We start from the raw sequence: 23,849 nt of genomic DNA, 5'->3' as shown, positions 1-23,849 counted from the left end.
TGAGCCATAGGATTAAGGTTAACACCGGATTGATTGTCTTTGTCTTGAGACTCTTCTTTTTCTTCTTCTCCTTCAGATTCGTCGGTGGAGACCAAGAAGAATTGGGGTATTTCATTGAATCTGAACCTCTTCTTTTTTCTGCTCTTGACAGATTCAAGATCTTGTTCAACTTTTCCAAGGATGCCTAATGAGACTGGGATTCAGCTTGGAGCTTCAGCAATTGCTCCAGAGAAGCTCTTAATTCTTCCCGTAACTGCTCGACTAGCTCGTTCATGTTTGGGTTGTGACTAGGACTTCCAACCATACTAAATGACGGATAAATTAATCAAATTGTGTCCCCACAGAGTCACAGACGGCGCCAAACTGTTTTAGTCAAAATCTAACTACTTAATATGACCTAGCTTGCAATAACAACAGCTAGATTAAATCAATAGAATTTGCGGAAACAGGTTTTAGGAAACGAATAAAAAGGGATGCACGGATCAAGCAGAGGGAGAGGGGAAGAGAAACGCAAGATGATGACACAAAAAACCCAAGAATAAGGGTAAAAAATGCGGGTGACTATGAGTCCACCAACCCACTAAGTGTTTAGGTTGAATCGGTTACAATTTAGGTTTACTGATTAATAATAATGTTATGAAACGATAAGGATGCTATGAGTGATAAGGCTAGAGTATTTTTTATGATATGCACAATGATTACATCTTTATTTATAGCCTCAAGAATAACCAGAAGACCTTCAACGGCTATCTCCAGCGATCCCTTGGAATCTGGAGATGATGGCAGGGGTTGTTCCTTTTTTTTTCTTCCACTTCTCGAGGTCTTGTCCTCTTTCGTTTGAACTAGTCTTCTTCAATGGTGTGGCTACTCGGAGTGGTTCCTATTTCCTTGGTAAGGCTCTTTGACTTATTACACTTAGAGTATCCTTGGAATATTCCTTGAGAATATTCATTGATCGCTTGATACCTGACTATTAGTTGCGTAGCTATCTTTGACCTACAATGTATCAACCTATAACCAGTTACATAACAACCTGTAAAACATAATAATTTAGGATGAAAATTTAGGCACAACAGTCATTATATGCAATTTGAATTTTTGGTATTTTGACAACGTGCTCTTGCTCATATCATCTTCAGATTTCCAACCCCCAAACAAATTAATACTTATTTTATAGTGTATTTAAGTATTTTTTTTTCGAATTGTTATTAAATTCTATTGTTTTATATGTTTAGGATCAACATGAACCACAAATTCTTATTCTTGCAATGTAAGTTGTTCTCACATCAAAGGGAAAGCAACTGGTCAAAATTTTCTTTGGATAATTTATGTATTTCTAGTATTTGAGACTTAGAGACTTTATGTAATTTTATGAATTATTTGTTATATTTGAGACTTAGAGATTTTTTTGTAATTTATGTAGTTTTTGTGATTGATCGATATATTCAGATTTTTGGTAATTATTAAATCATGCTTTATTAAATTATGCTACCAAAAACAGGTCCATATGAGCTCCAACATATTATTTATTTAAACACACACACACACACAAGTCTGCTCAGGTCCAAACCCGGACCGGAACCTGATTGTTCAGGACTTGACCTGACCCGGACCTGTAGAATCAGGTTCGGTCTCCGTTCCTCAAAAAACGTTTATTTAGGTCCCGGTCCCAACAGGTCTGGTTCGATTTTGGACCGATGTACACCCCTAGTCGTGATTAAAAAAAAAAAAAATTCTTAAAATAACTTAAGGCTCTTGCTACCAATTTAATATGGATTTACGTGGTGGATTATAGGGTTTGAGCTAGAAATGGTGACTCTTGGCAAAATGTTTATACATTATAAGTATCAATCATAAAGACATAAAAAAATATTTTTATTTCATTTTCTATTTTATTCTCACTGTTCTAAGAGAGTTTCAATTACATGGTATACTTGATTTCTATACTTAGGAAAATCTTAGAAGCATTATTAACTAGAAATCCATATCTATCATATTGGGGGTTCAAATTGCTTTAAGATCAGTGTAAACACATCCCTAGTCAATTCTTCATCCCCCCCCCCCCCCCTCCTTTTTTTTTCGAACACTTATATTTAATGTAGTTTTGAATTTTCTACATAATTCCAATTTGCGACATTTTTTTTAACTAACTTATACATACCTTTCTTGTAAGAAATATAATTTTGATTAGGTGCCCCATGTACAGTTAAAAAAAAATGTCATTAGGGAAGGAGGCTAGCGTAGTTTACATTTGTGGGCTAAAATACCAAGCCTTGAGTTGGAAATGCAAGGAGGAATTTGTGTATGGGCCTGGGCCAGTTGGCCTTGGGGTACTAGGTCTAGTTTTTTGGAGGTGTTATTTTTCACCAACAATGGTTGGCAAGCATAAATAATCCAGCTAAGTTCTAGAAATGTTACCAAAATGGAAATAATATCATTTAATATTATTGTTTAAGATTAAGATTAAGATTATAAACGGATTATTTATAAACATAAAAAAAAAGATATGCTTTTATATAAAGGAATACTTATAGTGATCATTAATTTTAGCTGATGTTTACAGTCAAAAGGGAATATAAAAGATACATGCATTCTTCAATATTTTGAAGAAACTAACGACTATTTCTAGTCCAAATTATTCATATTGATAGCTAGTATTAAGCGACTATTGCCAAAAATACTATTCTTGAAATTAAAGATAATACAGTTACATAGGTGCATATTATTGCACGCTGCATGTTCATTATTCAATCAAAGCGTCTTCTTCTATAGCCACCTTCTCTTTGACAGGTGAAATACACGGCAGCTACCGGCATGCCGAGATTGTAGAGTTCAGCAAATTCTCTGGTGAAGAAATTTTGACGCCACCCTGGTGCAGTGATTGTTTGGAGTCCCGAGTGATAGAATAACACAAATACATACCTATGTATCCCCAATGACGGTCTTGGGCTTTCATATGCCATGACTTCTTGCCCTGTTATATCATTACTAGTTTTCATATATAATCAAAGAAATTAACAAAGTACTTGATCTAGCATTTTATGAAAATGGGAAGAACAACAATAAGAACACTTAACTATACCTTCACCAAGACACAAAATAAAAATGAACTTTTTTATGCTCCTTATTGTTATGTATATATAACTTTATGGTGCATACTATAATATTTTTATTTCTTTATTTATTATTTTTTGTTTGAAATTTGTTACTACTTTAAGGTCATATGCCATGCATGGAAATTTTTACTATTTATTATTAGCTTAACACTATATTTAATTATAAAATATTTATAATTAAATGCAATATAAGATGAAATTATGTAATTACAAATTTTTTTTAAAAAAATTATAAACTGATGGAGTATTACATGCACGATTAATAAAAATATCATGGATTACATCAAAGTTAGAGATAGGAAAATATTATTGCATAGTAATAAATATGAATAATATTTTTGCTTAATGTGTATAAATGGAATATAATTATCAAGAAAGAAAATATTATTGCATAGTAATAAATATTTTCTAAGAAGCTTTGGAGAAAAATTAAAAATCTTTTGGCGGATAATTTTTTTAACTAAGAAATACATGCATGTATAATTCCTAGCTAGTTTTGCCTTTAATATATAGTTATATAAATAGATGGATAGATTATCATTAATTGTTCACTCCATTGTTTTAAGTTATCAAAGTTACGGTTAAAAGAACATTTCTAATTTTTACATTAAAATTATTGAACACACATATTGTTTTAATTGTCAAAAAAATTAGAGTAACATTAAACACCTTTTTTTTTTTACTAAATATATTTCATTTACTTCATGTTAATTAAATTTTTTTAATTTAAGAAATATATTATTTGAAAAATGATGATGAATAACCAATTGGTTGTTGGTGTAGTGGTGATTGGAATTACACTTGGTAGGGAGGACCCGTGTTCGATCCCCCGCAACAACAATTGGGAGGGGACTGGAACCTAACCACCCAGAACTGATCCCCGAATCCGGAGTAGCCCAAAGGGTGAACCGGGTAGAACACCAAAAAAAAATGATGATGAATATTTTAGGCTAAGGGCCTGTTCACATTTACTTATTAGTTTTATTTCAGTTAAGCTCCAATCAATTCAGTTTAGTTCAGTTCTCCAGTTCAATTCAGCTCAGTTCAGTAAATGTGAACAGACCCTAAATCTAGTATAAATAGTAGAGAAGATTGTTAAAAAAAAAAAGAATAAACATACTCTTGCTATAATTGATTTGCTACCATCAAGGTTATTTACATTTTAACTAATTCTTTTTTAAACCTTATTAGAAATTTACTCATAATAGGGTTTCCAAAAAAAAAAAAAAAAAAAAATCAGGAGATGACACGTTTTATCACTAGTGTGTCTTTTAGTATATAGTTATTGATTGATGTTGGTGTATGTTTGCAAAATTATTACTCGTATTATATTCAACCAAGATGTATATATATACGTACAAAGCAATGCCACATATAATTTTCAAAAACAAAAGTAAATAAGTTACATGTTTTTACAAATTTAGAAAATCCAGCATAAAAAAAAAATAATTACTAACCTAAATTGATGCTTCCATTCGCTGGGATGTTAGTCACCAACCTGAATAGTGAGAAAGGTGAATAATCATCAGTAGATTGCATAACAATCAGGGTATTAAACCACAGTCAAAGAGAATAACAATTTACATAAATCAATATAGAACAAGTTAAGCATAAAAGTCTAACTTCAATAATATTTATATAAAATTAGCTCTATACATATACGAAGAAAGGAAAAATTGCCCGGAATAATCCCACCTTTGGGTCGTCCGCTAAAAATAATCCCACCTTTGGATTATTTTTAAATAATCCCACCTTTATACCTACTCCGCTATAAATGGTCCCATTTTACTTGGAACCAGTTGAGTAGGTAATTTTTTTTTTTTTAAGTAGAATTTACAAGTGTCGCTACTTAATTAGTCAAAAAATAAAAATAAAAAAGTTGTGAAAAAAAATCACCACCACCACCAAACCCACACCAATTCAGCCACCACCATACCCACCACCACCCAATCGAAACCCTAGAACCACCATCCCCCCACACTTGAAACCACCGCGCTGACCGGAATCCCACCAAACCAAGCTAAGCGAACCCCATTTAACCACTAACCCAACCCTTTAACCCCATATAGACGAAGACAATATGCCGCTAATCGGGTGGCCGAAATTTTTGACTTTAGGACGGTGAGTGAGGTTGAAATCGAAATGGGGGAAGGGGAGGGAGGTCGAAATCAGGGCAAAGGAATGAGAGAGAGGCCGGAATCGCGACGAGTGAAGGAGAGAGTGCCGAAATGGGATGGAATCGGGACGGACAAAGGGAGGAAGGGCTGGAATTTGGACGGGGCAGGGAAGGGGGACTGGGATCGGGACGGGGGAAGGGGTTTACGAGGGTGGTTGGTGGTTTCAGGGTGAGGGGAGGGGAGTCGGCGGTTCAAGGGAAGGGAGAGGGTGTTTAGCGCGGCGCTTGGGGGTCAGGCTGGTGGCGCTGGGAGGGGCTGTGTGGTTGTGGCCGTGGAGGGTGGTCGGGCTAGTGGGGTTGCGTGGTTGTGAAAGGTGTTTGTGCTGTAGGGGTAATTAGTTAATAAATTTTTTATTTTTTATTTTTTCCACCAATTAACTGTCGACACGTGTAATGTAACTTGCTATAGCAAGTCAAATGACCGGTTGGGACCATTTAAAGCAAATTGACATTAAAGGTCGGATTATTTAAAAATAATCGAAAGGTGGGATTATTTTGGGCGGATGGGCCAAAGGTCATATTATTCCCGGCAATTTTTCCTACGAAGAAAAGGGATCATTTCGGAAATAATGTTTGTAGTCGTTTTTTTAATATTGGTATGAGTACTCCTCTTATTGCAGAAGTTACGACCTTTCGTAATGATCTTCTTCTGGCACATGCCCATAATATTTCAAAAGTTTGAAGGGGATAATTTGCTAATTATTAATACTTTGCAAGGAAAGACTAGAAAATTCAACTACTAATGGAAGAAAATAAATCAAGGAGCTGATTCAAAGTTTCACTTATGTTGATTCGCGCCAGATTTATAGAGTGGGTAATAGAGTAGCAGACTATGTTGCTTCTTTGGGCCATTTTATGCAAGTTCACCAAGATATCGATCCGTTCATAGATAGTAAATTTTCTTTATATATATATATATATATATATATATATATATATATATATATATATATATATATATATATATATATTCTGATGAGTTAGGGTAAAATTTTGAGAAAAAACTATCCTAACTTCTTATTTACCTTTAAATTAAAAAAATTAATAAATAAAATATAAAATATAAAAAAAATAAAAAAATAATAAAAAAAAACCTTGCAAATAAGACTTGATCTGATTAGGGATTCTATATGACGTAATCATTATTGAGTTACTTTTTTTTATAGTAAAGTACGATATTCCGTATTCCTATGATTTATTAGCAGGCCCGTTTATGAGATTTTAGTGGCCTAGGGGCGGATAAAAAAAATGGGCCCTAATTGAGTCACGATTGAATTTAGAAAAAAATCTGGATATGCAAAAATAAATTACTCCGTATGTAATAGTTTATTTAATTGCTATGAAATTTTATTAGTGTAAAAATGCTTATACAAAACATTTTCTTCTAGCATTTTTAAAATCAAAAGTCATTAATAATAGTTAGTTTGTACATCACTATGCTCTAACATATCTCTCTTAATGCATAAAATAGATAAAACATTCAACCTTTCTTGAGACCTTAGCTTAGGATAATGGTTGCCGGCGATAGTTCATCTTTGAAGTTTTTAGCCGAAATCCAGTAAAACAGTGAAAAGATAATACTCCCGTTGAAAATATTAAAAACAGTAGAAACAAATATTAAAAAAAAAAAAAGTGATTGCATAAATTGATAAGTAAAGAATAATTGAAAGAGTATAATTTATAGGAAAATTCGTAGGTTTTAATCCCTTTGAAAATATTGCTAAGAAAAACGTTTATGGTGAAATCATCTTCATCTTTTGAGAATAAATATGGGAAGGAAGATGAAAAATCAGAAAAAATAAAAGTTATATGAATGTAAAATCAGAAATAATTGATTACATAGAGGAATGAAGATTATACGATTGAGTTTGGCTAGATTGGGGAAATTAATTTGACAAATTCACCTTTCACAAATAAAGGAGCTATTTTCTAGGAGAAATATTAATGTGAGGGAGATTATCAAGGGGGAATGAATTAACTAAACCTTGAAACGCTACATTATACAGAGAATTAGTTTTAATTTTATTAATTTTAATTTTATTAATTTTAATTAATTAATTAATTTATTTATTTTTAACAATACACGGGCTTCAGATTTCGGGGCCCTGGGCGGCTGCCCCGGCTACCCCGGGCCAGATACGGCCCTGTTTATTTATTTATTTTTTGAAATAATACGGCCCTGTTTATTAATTGTACTATTCATGTTTAAAACAATATGATCTTCTAAAGGTTGATTTCACTATTAGAAATTTTTAATTTGTTGCTATTCATTTGCTGCAGGTTTTGCAATTCGCTGCAATTAAGTGTGTTTTACATGTATGTAATATTGTAGCAACGATTTTAAATTTTTAATCCACAACAACTTCTTTTAAATAAAACTATTAATTAACAGGGGTTTTTCCTTTAAACCGCTACTAATAAATTATATCCTACATATACTCTAAATTCTCCATTTTTTCAACCACTCAATTCGTTCGCTACGCTTCTAGTCTCTCACTCACCTTCACCCTTACCGGCACAACTTCGACTCTCTCACTCACCGTCATCCTCTTCTGCATTTCTTTTGATTGCTCATTGACCTCACTAGTATTTCTCACCCATCCTCATTGGCACTTCAAACATTCTCATGGATGCAGCTTTGACTCTTACACTCACCCTCAACTGGTGCTTCGAGCCTCTCACTCACTTTCATTGGCGATTGAGTCGTTTACTCAAAGTCTCATCGATCACCCATATAACGGCTAACTTGTGCGCTCACAATCACCCTCATCTGCAGACTGCCACTCTCAAACAGTTTGGGAATGAATAGGGGGTTTCATAGGACGTGGGTGGTCAACACTGGAAAAGTAATCAATGCCTGAATAATCTTAAAATTGGTTGGATTCTAACAAATACATATATTAAAATCAAAATGTTTACCATACCCTTCCTTACTCTTGTTTATATCTTGCACTTAAAATCAAAACATGTGATTAGTGCATATATCTTGTCTTTTAAACTTAATTATAGAAGATTAAAAAGATAAAGTTGTACCCTTAAATTAAATATTATAGTTGTAGAGGAGGTGCTTAAACTAAACAATTTGATGGTCCGTTATTATCATGTCCCTTAGCTTGGATAGCCGCTCGACTCGGCTTTGAATTTCCTTGTATCAACCTTGTGAAGCTTTGTAATATGGTTTATATTAATTTTGTACATAAATTTGTTGATCATCCAAAGTTCGGAGAGCTATTAAAAATTTATAATCCATTTATTTGTTAAAGATTGCTCTATTTAACTTTTCACAACCTTACATGTTTAATTTGAAAACATATATCTTCAATCTTGTACACTTAATATTATAAAATATTGAAACAAATCTAACAAGACTTTGAAATAAATAATTTTTTATGAATTATGAGATTTTTTTTTTTATAAATGTTTTTAAAATTTGAGCTAAAAACTAGCAATGAAGCTGTTTTTTAGGGATTGAATTGGCAAACTTTGTGTAGTTGTGCACTTGTGCAATATTTGGCTAGCATCAAGAAGGAAAAAAATACCCCCGGTTGTTAACATGTTCGATGAGACCCCTCTCATACAAAAAGTTGATACCAATATATTCACGTGAATTTGTTATATAGGTGGGGTAAAATTCTACTCGATAGATGCCTGCATGCACTAATAGTATGTTCGAAGTACATAATGCATCCAATATTATTCGGAACAACAGCTTACGTTTCATTACTCAATACCCCAGCTGGTCGGAAGACAAGTAAAATCACTTGTCATACATGAATTACTAGCCAGATCACGGCGTGCTAGCCTAAAGCGGACCTTCCACCGAAGCTATTTGGGGGCCAGTGTCTAGTAAATTATTATTACTTAGTTAATGAACTTAAATAAACTTATTTTAATCGTAACATACCAGCCTATCAGGACATACCGATTAGTTCTGAGCAGGAGGTAAAAGATTTAAATCCCGGGTTTAAGGGTGTATGTACGATGGCCACTTTTGATAAAAATCCAATTGCATGTTATTACTAATGAAATTAACATATATACCGAGTATCATTTTGCTAACTTACCAGTGCAAGTATTCTCTTTCAGTCGGATTACCGGGGCTTGGAGCATCAGGATCTACCATGACCTTCATAATTTCGAGATTGAACATGTAAAGAAATATGAACAACATTAAATCATACATACTGGTCGCATTTTATATACTAGTATTCTGACTTTCCATAAAAAGAAAGAAATAAATAAAGTTGAAATAAAGTAGTATAGTAAAAGTTAGGAATTGAAGATCATACCAAAGTAAAGAAGTATGATGCCGAAGGATCATTACCCTGAATCTCAACCCTTGGTGGGTATACAATTTGAGAAGGCCTAAACTCAGAAGCATTGATAACTTCTCTATCCTCATAAATCACTCTTAGGTTTACAAGCCTAATGAAGGGATCCAAAACATCTCCAATCACTTGTCCTACAACAAGTGCTTCTCTCCCACTTCTAGGCACCGGCATATTTATATATTATATATGTTGCAATTTTACGTATAACAATACCTATGCAATTCTTACTTATATATCCTGAGATCATATACAATACAGTTATGGCAAGTGGATACACGTTCTATTTATAGTGTCTCTTTAGGTATCAATTTTACTTTCCACGTACCTAAATTTTTTTGATGGCGATTGATCAAAATACAAGACACTTGCTTAGATTTGAATACTATTTTAAGACAAGACTAAGATGTTAAAATTTGAGAATCAACTTTCCATTTTTTTACACTTATGACAAATTATTTATGAGAGAATGAGTTGAATTGTATTGATGATCTTGGCTAATATTTATAGCCTATAAAAGATAACCTACATAATATAAACTCTATCATATAAACTTCCATAAATCTATCTTAGAATATCGCTAAGATATATTATTATCCTAAATATAATATCATAAGATCTATATGGAAAATATATCACAATAATATATTTTCCTATATTCCTAACACCCTCCCACAATCGTAACAGCAGTAACACGAACGTTACGATTGGAAATTCGCACTTTGTTGAAGTCGATCGAGTTGCACCTCTCTGTTGATGTCACCTTCAATTTTATATTTTTTTTAAAAAAAAAAATGAACTTTTGCTACCACGGCCCTTTGCTGGTGTCCATGGTCTTCTGTCACGGCCCTTTGCTGGTGTCCGTGGTCTTCTGTCACGACCCTTTGCTGGTGTCCGTGGTCTTCTTTACCACGGCCCTTTGCTGGTGTCCATAATCTTCTTTGCCACGGCCCTTTGCTGGTGTCCGTGATCTTCTTCTGCCAGGCCCTTCGCTGGTGTCCGTGGTCTTTTACAATTTTTTTTTTCTGAATAAAAAAAACGCCAAACGTGGCTTTTCTTCATCTCCATGAAGATGCAATAATGGAGGAAGCACACTCAAACACTGCAACCTAACCAAATCACATATGATCATTCATATTGATCATATACACCAATAATAACCCACGTATCACATGATTATTCCATAAAAAAAAAAAGATTAAATAAAAAAATAGAAATTTCAAAGAGCAACACTATTGCATAGCGGAAGCAAATTTATGAATCCCACCGGTGGGTTTAATATTCTAACCCACCGGCAAGGGATGTATTTGTGTGAACGGTCCCAAGATTTAACCTGCTCTTGATACCATGACAAATTATTTATGAGAGAATGAGTTGAATTGTATTAATGATCTTGGCTAATATTTATAGCCTATAAAAGATAACCTACACAATATAAACTCTATCATATAAACTTCCATAAATTTATCTTAGAATATCGCTAAGATATATTATTATTCTAAATATAATATCATAAGATCTATATGGAAAATATATCACAATAATATATTTTCCTATATTTCTAACAACTTACTATTTAAGTATGTATTTTAAAGGATGACCTAATGTTTTTTTGTAGAATTGCATAAGAGAAAATATCATTTCGGCAAAGAACAGGCAAAATATCATTAGTCTAATCGTCCTTCCCTTTCTTATAGCTTATAAGTTCATCTTTAATACGGATAAACCCATATTACCAACATAAATGATTCCTATATATTACCGAGTAGGATTTTTTATTTTTTTTTATTATTTTTTTTTATCAACAATTATAATTATAGTCTGGACTTTTGTGAACAATTACCTTATTACACTTAAAATTTTGCAAAATACTACTAGTACCTTTTTTTTTTTCCAATTGCTGTATCACTACTTGACAACTATTTTATCAAAGTTTTACTCCTTCCGTCCCCGATTGACAGTCACTTATGTCATTTTTGAGCATCCAAAATGTTAGTGACATTTGCTTTTTTCAAGTACCATTAATATTATTATTATTTTTTTTTTTACCAAAATTCACTAACATTTGCAAAAATATTTGTGTAAATTTAACTTTCCAATGTAAATTTTATTTTTCCATGTACTTTAATTACTTTCTCTCTCTACTTTTTTGCATACTCAATGTAAATTTACTTTTTCAATGTACTTTTTTTTTTTTTTTAATTCTCTTTAATTTCCATGATTTTTCTTCAAAAATGACTATCAATCGGGTACGGAGGGAGTAGTTAATAGAACCTGTATTAAATGATTTCAATAATTTAGACCAAACTAAAATACATAATCTTATACTTTGTCTAGACACACCAAATTTAGAATTGAAGATTTAAATCAAAGTTTTTAAGAAAAATACATTTTTTTTTTTTGAAGGAAAAGAAAAATACATTTAATTCATAACAAATGAATTTGCACATTTCGAATTCAATCAATTCATTTAGCCCAAAATGTCAAACCATTGACTCAAATTTCATTTTCATATATTACCACCAATATAAACCCTGATACAAATTAGGCATAAGTTAGATAAATTTAAATCACAATAAATTATTCATATGCTTCAATTATGATGTTTAAAAACCCATATCAATTATAATTAATTAATTATAGCATTAAAAAATTTGCTTTCAATTTGGTGATTGTAGACACCCATTTGTGTCTCCCCAAAACCAAATCCAGTGATGAATACCTTTCACGTCGAATCATAATCGAATGAAGTGAAAGTGTGGAAAGTCTAGTGTTGCGGTTAGTTTTTATTTCTCTTCTTTGTCTCTGTTTTCGAAAACCTATTTTATGAAAATAGTCAATCCAGTTTAGTTTGGTCCATGACAAGGGTCCAATAATAGTGTAGTTGGATCGGGTTCAAAAAGAGCTTTCCAACGATATATTATAAGCCCAATTCCGATGAATAATGAGTAAGTTATGGCCCGCATATACTTAGGTGCATGCTTGTGCATGTAGAGGTAGATGCAACAACCCAAAACGCATGTTTCACTGAATGAAACGCAGCAAAACACAGCTCTGTTCTTCTGAATTCGATCAACATTTTTCGCGCCAAATTTTCCTAATTCTCATCAAAATTCGATCAACGTTCTTCTGAATTCGATCAACGTTCTTTCCTAATTCTCATCAAAATTTTCGATCAAAAATATCATTATGATTTTCTTTTCCTCTGTTTTTTCTCCTTCCTTCTTTGATTTATCTCTCCTCTGTTTTTTTTTCCTCTTTTGTTTTAGTTTTTCGATTCAATTTTTCAATTGAATTTATTATGTGGTGAATTTGTGCTTAATTTCGATTGATTAAGTTTATCTAACTTTTGAATTCATATGAATTGATTTTTTTTTAGCTTCGATCAATTTCATTTGTGTATGAATTTCATCTAATTTTTTTGCATTTTTTTTATCAATGAACATAATTATGCAAAATATGAACATATGCATAGGTTCCTTTAAATGTGAACATTAGCTTTTTAGAAAGTGAACATAGACATAAAAAATATGAACTTATGCATTTCAGAAAGTGAACATAACATTTCAAATATGAACGTAAATAAGCATTGGTTTTCTTAAAGTGAATATAAGCATTTAAAATGTGAACATATACGTAAAAAAATATGAACATAAACATTTAAGAAAGACAACATATGCATAAACAGATTTAATCAATATTTCATGAACAACACATATTTACATTATGAATATTTGAAATTATATATGAACATATAAAATATTATTATGAATATAATGCATTTAATTATGAACATAAAAATTTGAAGAAATAAAAAATAATATGATTATGAAACATATGCATTATAAGTATTAAATGTTCATTTTTTTACGCGTTCATTTTTTATTATTAAATGTTCATTTTTTTTCATGTTCATATTTTTTTTACTAAATGTTCATTTTGTAGAGCGTAGTGTTGATTTTGACAGATCGCGGATTTGTTGTCTGGGTTATTAATTGGGCTGCCTGTTTTGGGCCTTCCCTTGTTGCACCTATCTTAAGTGCATGAGGATGCACCAAAGACCGATTGGTTATGGCCAAATTACTAAACTAGACCCGGTTTGATCTTTATATGCGGCCCAATGATCTAGAGGAGGGCCTATTATAATTTATCATTCCTAATGCAATTAGGATTGATTATAGTTTTCTAGAATCTTCTAGAAGGTTCTTTTAAATCCTAATGTGATTAGCATTGATAATTGAGTTTTATGAGTTTTATTTGGAACAAAAGAAGTGTTTTAAATCAAATTACGATTTTACCCCTTGTACGGACTTTTACGCTTAATTTTATCAAAAAATAGAAAACGTGTGGGAAAATTGCCTGCAGCGCTGCACACCAGGCTGTCGCCTGGCGACAAGCCTTTTGCGCGACGACAGAGGCTGTTGCGGCGACAACGTCGTGTTTTATTCCTCTTGAAACTCCAATTCTTTTTTATCATATTCCGGACTATTTTCATTATAAATAGCATCCTTAAACCTCTGTTTTTAATTACCAACTCTCATCAAGAAAATCTTGATACTATCTCTCTCTTATTCTAAACCAACTTTTTCACAAGCAAAATTCCGCATTCACAAGATTTAGACACCTAGCCCAATTCGAAGTTACCATCTCCCTCGGTGTGAAAGGTTTGGTATTTCTGAGGGTTTGGTCCCAAATCTCTATTTCAATTATTTAATTTAATTCTTTGATTTTATTATTTTCCTTGAAGTTACTAATGTGTGTATTTTGTTATTAGAAAGAGGTACGAGGCATCCAAGTAAGTACTTTAATTGCTTTATTGATATTATGATATATAAATCATGTTAAGATTGTTATTTTGATTCCTAGTATCATGTTTAGGATGTTTTCCCTATTATCATGTTAGGATGCTTTTCTTAGTATGATGTTTAGGGTAAAGAATATAATGTCAATTATGATTTCTATGATGCTTCCTATTTCTTTCTTAATAGCATGTTAGTATCATGTTAGGGCTAAAGCTTTGATCTTTGATGTTTAGTGACATGCTAGAGTTTGTTATTATTTATTAATCTTGTTAGTATCATGCCTAGGATCTTGCTATTATTATGCTTTAACATGATTATTTTTATTATGCTTTTTATCATGATGATTATTATGTTGCTTGATATTTATTTTTATTGCTTGATCACACCTTTTATGCATGTTTAAAGGGAATTTGTACTTGTTATCACGCTTAATAAGATAATTAATAATCATGTTTAGGGATAATTTGATTATAATTCAAGTGATCTCCAATAATAGATTTATTTGTGCATTAATATTCAACCAACATAGATTAGACAGGTTTAGGGTAAACCTATTGATTGCATGTTAGTTCGAAAGAGCACATGAATACGAGAAGAATAAAGTAGAGGCCTATTATTAGGGCAGGTTCAATCTCTTTTAGTTGGATTTGTACCTTCATCCCCGAACTTCCAGTCATGGTTCCAGACCTATTGGAGTTGACGATCTCTTGGATCGTTAAGGGGTGTAACCTTCACCCTGTGAACGGTTTACAAGTTCCTAAAACTTGTTGGCGACTCTTTTGCTCTAGCTTCCTTCTCTTTGGACGCCACCATACTTTCTTGTATGATCACAGTGGGGTTTAAGTTTGGGGTAATGCTTGAAATATTCCCTACAGTGAGGAATAAGATATTAGAATTTAAATTAGGGTTTTTAAGTACAGTAATGATTCGGGTATTTTTTGGATTTCCTTGGATACTGGTCACGCTCTCCTGGCAACGAGATGGTCCGACCTGTAAAACAACGAATATTCCGGTTGTCGGAATATTCGCCTCCGACGATCAAGTTAGTGATCGGAAACGGAAAAGGATAGAGAGAGAAAGTAGAGAGAAGTTGGAGCTATTTACTGCTCTTTTTGTTGTAATGTCTTAATCCACCCCTCCCATCATAAATGATTGGGGTATTTATAGGGGTGAGACTCGTGCCCCATTCTAGGGTTTGTACCCTAGAATTGCGTGATGTGATTGGCTGCGCAATCAGTGAATGCCACGTATTACTTTGGGGGCGTCGCTTTGCGACTTTCAATGATATCTCTCGGGATTTGGGCCCTGATGTTGTTAGGCCTCTTTTGCGTGCTGATTTAAGGGGAACACATGCCCTAAACACGTGGCATCTTCCCGTGACGACACGTTTCACCCTCTAATTGGGCCACGTGTCGCTACGAGATTGGCCTGAACCTTTGAGTGCTCTTGAGCTGGATACGTGGCATCTTCCCATAGTGACACGTGTCACCCTATAACTGGGCCACGTGTCACTACGGGACTGGTCCACGTATACGGGGTATTTTTACCCTCAACATTTGCCCCTCAGAGGGGGTGGCTCGTACGCTTACAGGCTGACTCCTCTGACTTCAAATAGCCTTGGGGCGTACGAGTGTATTAGGGTTTTGACAGATTTCTGTCCGCTTGAAAATTTAGAGCGAACGCCTATCTTTACGAATGGCGCGGACAACGATAGGCCGTCTCGCTTTTGGAATTGCGGCCGTCTTGCCATTGCGGAGGGAGCTTTAGCTCCGTCAGCTTATTTTTTTTTTGTCATGCCGTTTATTAGGTCGTCTTCTTTTCCGCCTATTCTAACGACGTTGTCCCTTAACCCTTCAAATTCTAGGTTAAAATTTCGAATTATAACCGTTCAACTTCTTTAGGCGGGAAAGATGAAGTTACCATCCTACCCCCATAAATTTTGTCTATATATACAAAGGTTTTGGCCTCATTTTCACACTTTGGAACTTTCATTTTCTAGAGAGAAATCAGAGCTTTTAGAGAGAGAAAGTGCCGTTTCCTTTGAATCTTCAAAAGCTCCACCGTACCTTTGAGTTTTCCGGGCACATTCCTTGAGTTTTCCGGTCAACCTTCAAGACTTTCAAGTTTCCTACACGTACAGAGGTAGGCCGCCTGTTTTCTTTTTCTTGCATTTTCATTTCTTTATTCTTCATTTAAAATCTGGCTCAACACTCGGCTTCGTCCGTTTCTCCTCATGAGGCTGGCCGTGCGCCTGGGACTGAGGAGTCTAGAGTGGACGGAGACGAGTTGTCTCCTTCATGGAGTGGGTCCATTTCTAGTGCGTACCAACTCACTTCCACCCATTCTTCTGTGTCCCTGCAGTCGAACATGGCAAGGACGATGCAGACGTACGATCGTCATGCGGCCAGAAATCCAGACGGTAGTCTGGTGAACCCTAGGCTCCTTATGACCCTAACAATACTAATTTAGAGACCCCTTCTTCTACTCCTACGACCGCTTCCACGGGAACTCACTGCTCGGCCGTGGAAGTAACTTCATCTTTTGAGGAGCGCCAAAGAACTCAGGGCGCTTTTGCTGCGGGGGGAACGTCCGGGCGAACTTCGGGGTTGATGTTCCCCCAATATGCCAACTCGGTCATGGATAAGGCCGAGAATCTACTCTGTGAAGGACCTCCTTCCTCTTCTCGGGCGGACGCTGATCCGTCCGTCCCTACTCCCTCAGAACTCTATCTCCGATATGGCAGGTCGGACAGGCCAAGGACTGGGGTCTCAATTAATGAACCGTCCGACCTTCCCCCTCGCAGAGCGCCTCCTACTGGGAGTCAGGCGGCCAATGCCAAAGACAAAGGCAAAAGGCCCCTAATTAATGAAGACATTACCTCTCCCAGGGGCGGCCGTAGCTCTAGGAGCCGTAGCTCAGCGGAGGCAGCCGATTTGGACAGAGTGCTGTCTTCTGAGTTTGGGAGTGCTCCTCAACAAGAGGAGGGAGAGGTCGAGAAAGCGGCCTAGGGCGAGGCGGCGGTCGAGGAAGACGTCGCCAACACCGATAACTTTAAGGACCTGTACGCCTGTATGGTCGGTAGCACGGCCTTGGGCTACCTAAATGACAATTTTGAGGAGTTGATCGAGGTTAGATAGTGTCGTTAGTCTACTAACCCTAATCAAATTAACAATTTATAATACCTAAACTACCCTAATACGAGTATAGGGGTAAGTAAAGGGTCGAACCCAAAAGGACTAAGTGTATCAATCTATGCTAATTAGACTACTAGGAAAGCTTGTGAGGTAAGAGAGGTTCAATTAAACACTACTAAGAGCAAATAACTAAAACTAGGGAAAGTGGAATCCAATTACATCAATGCATTCAACAACATCAAACAATTAGATGAAAATGACCTCAATTAGGACGATTTACACATTTAACCCACTCTCGCGCAATTAAACATGTTAATAATCCTACTAAACTAATTCACTCTCGTGCAACTAGCCTAGCAAAGATATGGAGGAATTTAGGGTTCTCAAACAACTCACTTTCGCACAATTGATTGAAAACACAATTAAAAGCATAGAATCAATTAGCTAGGAAGATTCTAATCCATAAAAGCATCATCCATACACAATAATCAAGAAACAATTTCATACTAACCACAATCAATCATTAAATTAATTAACATAACCTTCATCCATTTCCCTAGAATAAAACCTAAACTAACATAATGAACAAAAATATGGAAAACAAGGTAAAATAATAATAAAAGCAAGAATCAAAACCTAAACTAACATGGTGAACAAAAACAAGGTAAAATAATAATAAAAGCAAGAATCAACAACTAAACTAATTAAACTACTCAAATCAACAAATAAATAAGCAAAAACAATAATAAATGAAAGCAATAAAGGTGAGAGAAAATTAGGAAAACTCATTGAATTTATGAGAGGAAAAATCCACAAATTTGCTTCTTCAAAATCCCAAAAACTCCATGAAAAATCCAATCTTTCTCTCTCTAAACTACTCCTAAACTAGAGAGAAAAACTCCTAATCTAACCCTAAGAGAGAGAAAATAAAAGAGCTAAACTAATCTAATCTAATCTAGGGTAAACTAATGTTAAGTGAAAGTTATGAGAAAATAACCCCAAAGGGGTATTTATAATACAAGGCTAAATAAAATAAAGTAAAAGAGAAAACTAAAAAGAAATAAAAAATAAACTAAAAAAATTAAAATAACTAAACTTAAAAACCAAAAATAAAACTAAACTAAAAATAAAATAAAATAAAAGAAAATGAAAAGAAAAAAGGAAAACAAAACAAAACCCAACAAATTCTCCAAAACCGTACAAACCCAAAAATCCCACCAGACCCCTTTCTCCTTCCCTTTCGATCTTGGCTGCTCTGTTCATCATCCAATAATTCACCACCACGCATCATCATCAACGGCTCAAATCAGCATCATTCTAGCATCTGATCGTGGCCATCCAATTCTCATTAAAATCACGTGAAAAGCTTGTGATTGACCCACGAATGCGCGCCCGCGAAGACATCGCGAAGAGGTCGCGCAAATGCTACTGCCTCGACTCTGTTTTGAACTCCAATTGCGTGCGCTTTCTGACAGGGTTGCGCGGCCTCGAGTTTCAGCTTTGTGAGTTTGGGTGTTGGGCGAAATGCGACTGTAATTGGTGAGTAATTGGGTTGGATATTTGGGTGGTTAATTGTGGGTGAAGGGCTGGTGGTTTAATTGGTGTTGCGGGGGTCCAATTGATGGGCGGTTGTTGATGGTGGTTTTGGTGTGATGGCTGGTGTTGGTGGTTGCAGTGGATGCGGGGCTGATGGGTTGTTTGGTGGTGGTTCAGGGTGGTTTTGGCGGTGGCTGGTGTGTTGGTGTGATTGAAGGTGTGTGGTGGTAAGTGGTGAGCTGCGTGGTGTGGAGGGCTGATAGGTGTTGTTGGTGGTTCAATTGGTGGTTGACGATGGTTCTGGGTGGTGGTTTGATGGTGTTGTGTTTGTTGCTGTTGGTGATGGAGATGGTGTGAGTGGGCAGGGAGCAGGGGAGGTGATGTAGTGTGTGTTGTTTGGGGTGGTGTAGGATAGGAGATGGGTGTGGTGTAGGTTAAGAGGTGGGCAGTAGGTTGGCTTGTGCATTATGCCTCGAACCTTAACCTCCGAACACAAATTTAACTTTGAAACCCGATCGACCACGGACCCGAAAACACCTACAACCAAAAACAACACGAGGGTGAAATGGAAAATAAAATAAAATAAATAAAATAAAGTAAAATAAAATAAGATAAATAAAGTAAAATAAAATAAAATAAAATAAAATAAAATAGAATGCTAAAACTAAAGAAATAAGAAAACGAGATAAAAAGAGAAATTATTAAAAATATAAACTAACGACTTAAACTACAAACATTAAAAGAAAGAAAAATGAAATAAAACACGAAAATAAACTACAAACTATAGAAAATTACAAAAATACTCAAAATGAAGAATAAAAGACAAGAATAATAAAATAATAGAAATAAAGGATATAAAAGGTGAAATTATTGGAAAATAAGCCGGAATACGACTCAATAAACACTCTAAAAGTGACATAAAAGTCACTTATCAAACTCCCCCAAGCTTACCTTTTGCTCGTCCTCGAGCAAATTGACATGAAACACGGGAGAAGGAGAATGATTTATTCAAGCAAAGCTAGAACACTAAAAGAGACAAGAATGTACACTAACTCACTTTCGTAGGAATCACGGTCACTTTTAGCAACTAATGACAAGCCCTTTAAACCCCTAGATCGCCCTAGAGGACGAGTGTGCTCTCGTGAGGGTGTCCTAAGAGTTTAACCCACAACTCTAAATAAAAACCAAGGCACGACAATAAAAAAAAGAAAAGAAAAAGAAACATAAAAAAAAGAAAGAAAAACACAAGTTCATATTTGGACAAGAGATAGGAACAAACACCGATGGATGCAAACCTTTCTAAATAGACAAATGTATGCACGTTCCAAGATGTCAATGGTTGATTGAAACATAACATATGCTAAGCATAGAGAACTAATGAGGACTCAATCCACCCTAGCCCCAACCAATCGGGCCGCGTTCTCTCCACTAGCTTCAAATCAACCCTTAAGCTAGCTTCTCATGATTCCACGAAGGAATCGGAAAAAGATAAAGAAATGAAAAACTTTGAGAAGGTTATCCCGACATCTCTACTATGCATACTCTCTCCATAGGTTTGAAGTCTATCTCCCTCCACCGTTCTTTGACTTAACCCCACTAAAGTCTAAGGGTCTTTTATTTGGTTGTAACGTAAGGCTAAGGGTTAAGGCGGGGTAAAATTTTGAAAATTTTGGTGATATTTCCTAAGTGAAGCAAAAGAGTGGCCTACTCTCAAAAACAAACTCAAGAATTCACAAAATATCAAACAAAAATACCAATAATGCCATCTCCCACAAGCTTACTCAACACTAACACACAATATATACAAAAAGAAGGAACACTCCCCCCCCCAAGCTTGAACGAAGCATTGTCCTCAATGCTTAAACTAGGGTAGAAAACGAAACCAAACTAAAATATATTTGTGGTTTTTTTTTTTTTTTTTTTTTTTTTTTTTTTTTTTTTTTTTTAGCTCTTATTTGATGTCCTCGCCTTTTTTTTAACTATGGACGGCTTTTTCTTGAAACTTCCTTTGATTTTCTTGAATTGCATCTTTCTTCTCAAACTTTTCTTGCATTTTCTTTTCAAGCTCAACTTTCAATACCGTACTTAAACCAATTCACAAAGTTTTCTTGCTCATGATCAACACTCTCAAAACTCAAACCTCACATGCCTATGCTTCACTAACTAAAAGGGTTGGTAAACATAGGCCATTGGGTTTGTAATGCGGTTTAAACAAGAGCGGGAAACATTAGGCTCAAATTGGTTAATAAGTAGGTTGATGCAAAATAGAAAATCAAATTTGTAACAAAATAAAAAGAAGATAAAGAAAAATGAGAAAAGGTGCCATTTTCCTCCCCTAGAGTGGCTCGGTCACGATCTTGGGAGCTAGAGGTCAAAACAAGGATTAAGACATGCATAGTCAAGGATCCTAAATAGCCGCTCAACAAGGTGATGAAGGCTAGAACAAATGAAGCTCACAAGGGATTATAACCAAACAAATACCAACCAAGGGTTTCAAATCCACTATAGAGAGCAACTCCATCTTACCACATTCCCGTGAACTAAGGCTTCATGGACCCCTAAAAGTTCTTAAACCAGCTACCTTAGCATATAGTATCCTAGAGTCAACCAATGACACTCTCAAACCGTGCATACATTTACCACTTAGGAAGAAAAACATTCAAGAATGCAATTCCAAAACAAAATGTCCAAAATAAGAACAAACAAAACACATTTTGCCAAAATTACCTTGAAAGTAAACAAAAATCTTTTTGGACTTTTCAAAATATAAGAAAAGACATGAAAATGCATATACTCAAGTGCATGGCATAAACGAATCAACATCCCACCAAACATGATAGGATACCCTCCCCCAAGCTTGAATGAGACAATATACTCAAACATAAACCATATAAAACATGGGAGGGGAAAAGAAAGAAATCAACCCAACAAACCAACACATGTCCAACGAGTTACCAACCATTAGAGAAAGAGCTAAGAAAGATGTTACCGGATATTGGTGGGTGTAACTTCCCGCAAATGAACCAATTTAACCTTTCAAAGCCGATTTCCTCTTGAATTGAATCTCGATTTCCATATGCTAGCAAAAATAGGCATCAAACTTCCTTGATTCTTGATCCAAACCAATGCATTAGTGTATATCAAGTCATGTACCTAGCAAAAGGACACAAAAACATTTCCATGAGAGAAAATCTAATCTAAAAAGAAAAGAAAATGAAAGCAATAAAAGCCTCGGGTTACTTCCCGAGAAAGGCTTGTTTAACGTCCAAGCGAGACCGCTCTAGTAAATAATATTGCAACGAACGCAAGAGCTTATCAAATGCACTACTACACATCTCATATGATAACAAGTAGGCAAATGACGAGAGGAGGACGTGCAACAAGATTATTGCACGTAAATGAGGAGGAAGATGCCAAAAGAAAGAAGAAAAATCAAAAGAAAAATCAAGAAAATAAGAAGAGGAAGAAGAAGAAAAGTAAGGAAAAGAATAAAAAGGCAAAACCTCCTCAAAATCTTTTTGGGTGGCATAATCACCCATTTCCTCAATGATGGGAGGATGAGAAGGAAAAGTCTCATCAAACAAGAGAGGGTCCTCAATAGGCTCTTTGACAAAAGAAGGGAGGAACATGGGACAGTAGGAGATGTGGTCAAATCTCCTTGAGAAAGGGACATGAGGAAGGGGAGGAGAAACAATGGTCTCACAAAGCCTCACATCATCAACGAGGGCATGAAAATCAATCATAGAATCCTCAAGAGAACACTCATGACTCACATCTCCCTCAAACAAAAACTCTCCAATAGAAACAACCCCATCCTCCTCTCTATCACAACGATGAACAACAACTCCCTCAAGATCCTCAAAGCCTAGAGTCTCTAAACCATGCATGAAAGGATAAAGGTTTCTCTCAAATTCATCCCTTTCCCATGAAGCAATGCCAATGAACTCTTTCAAGAGGCTATAATGATTTGTTACACCTTCAATGAACACACTAGTTATAACCTCAAATGAGTCCAAAGACTCATGGATAGAAGGGTCACAAACATGCAAGGTAGACTCATCAAGATGGGGAAGGGGGTTGGAAACCTCAAAATCGATATTTTCTTCATTAGAAACTCTTCCACCATCACTCAAGGGACTCTCAATCTCTCTTGATTGCTCAAACTCATCATCATCATCCTCATGATATCCCTCATTCAAAATTGAAGATGGCTCACTCACATCCTCACCAAGGGAAGCTCTCAAAGGGGGTAAATAAGGGGAAGGATGGCATTCAAGCTCAAATGGGGAATGAAAAGGATCAAAATCCTCAAAAATCCCCTCATCACAAGAAAACCTCCCCTCAACTTCACACCCTTGGCCCACATCATTCTCAAAAACACTCTCACACTCCAAATGAGGTGCCTCACATCCATTTACATCAACCAAAGCACTCATCACTTGGGCAAGCCTCACTTCTCTCAATTTTTGTTCCTCTTGAAGCTCTTGGAGTTGTTGGGTGAGATATTGCATTTGAGAAAGAATTTGGGCTTCAATGTTATTGGGTTGAGGTTCATGATCAAAGTCAAATTGCACATTATCAAAATTAGCACAAACCTCATCAAAATGAGCATAAGGGGGAAAGGTGTCAATTTGCATACTTGGATTATCACTAGGCACATAAGAAGTATCAAGAGAATTCATGCAAAAATTAAAAGAATCTTGGCATTGAGAATCAAAGTAAGAAACATGAGATTCTCTATCTAAAGAATCCTTAGC

At 35.1% G+C, this 23,849-nt stretch overlaps 1 protein-coding gene across 1 annotated transcript; it reads right to left on the bottom strand.

Annotated features, from left to right (window-relative positions):
- Window positions 1–2,747: 2,747 nt before the first annotated feature.
- Window positions 2,748–9,794, bottom strand: LOC145628881 (protein VERNALIZATION 3-like). The gene is made up of 4 exons (XM_081681313.1): window positions 9,582–9,794; window positions 9,357–9,418; window positions 4,574–4,614; window positions 2,748–2,974 (listed from the first exon to the last, which is right to left on the bottom strand). The coding sequence occupies exons 1-4, from the start codon at window positions 9,792–9,794 to the stop codon at window positions 2,748–2,750; spliced, it is 543 nt and encodes a 180-aa protein (XP_081537439.1).
- Between the last annotated feature and the right edge of the window lie 14,055 nt (window positions 9,795–23,849).

Source organism: Chenopodium album, chromosome 1, assembly GCF_948465745.1.
Source record: "Chenopodium album chromosome 1, dcCheAlbu1.1, whole genome shotgun sequence".
In the NCBI taxonomy this organism is placed as follows: domain Eukaryota; kingdom Viridiplantae; phylum Streptophyta; class Magnoliopsida; order Caryophyllales; family Amaranthaceae; genus Chenopodium; species Chenopodium album.
This window is presented reverse-complemented; position numbering and strand designations above follow the sequence as displayed.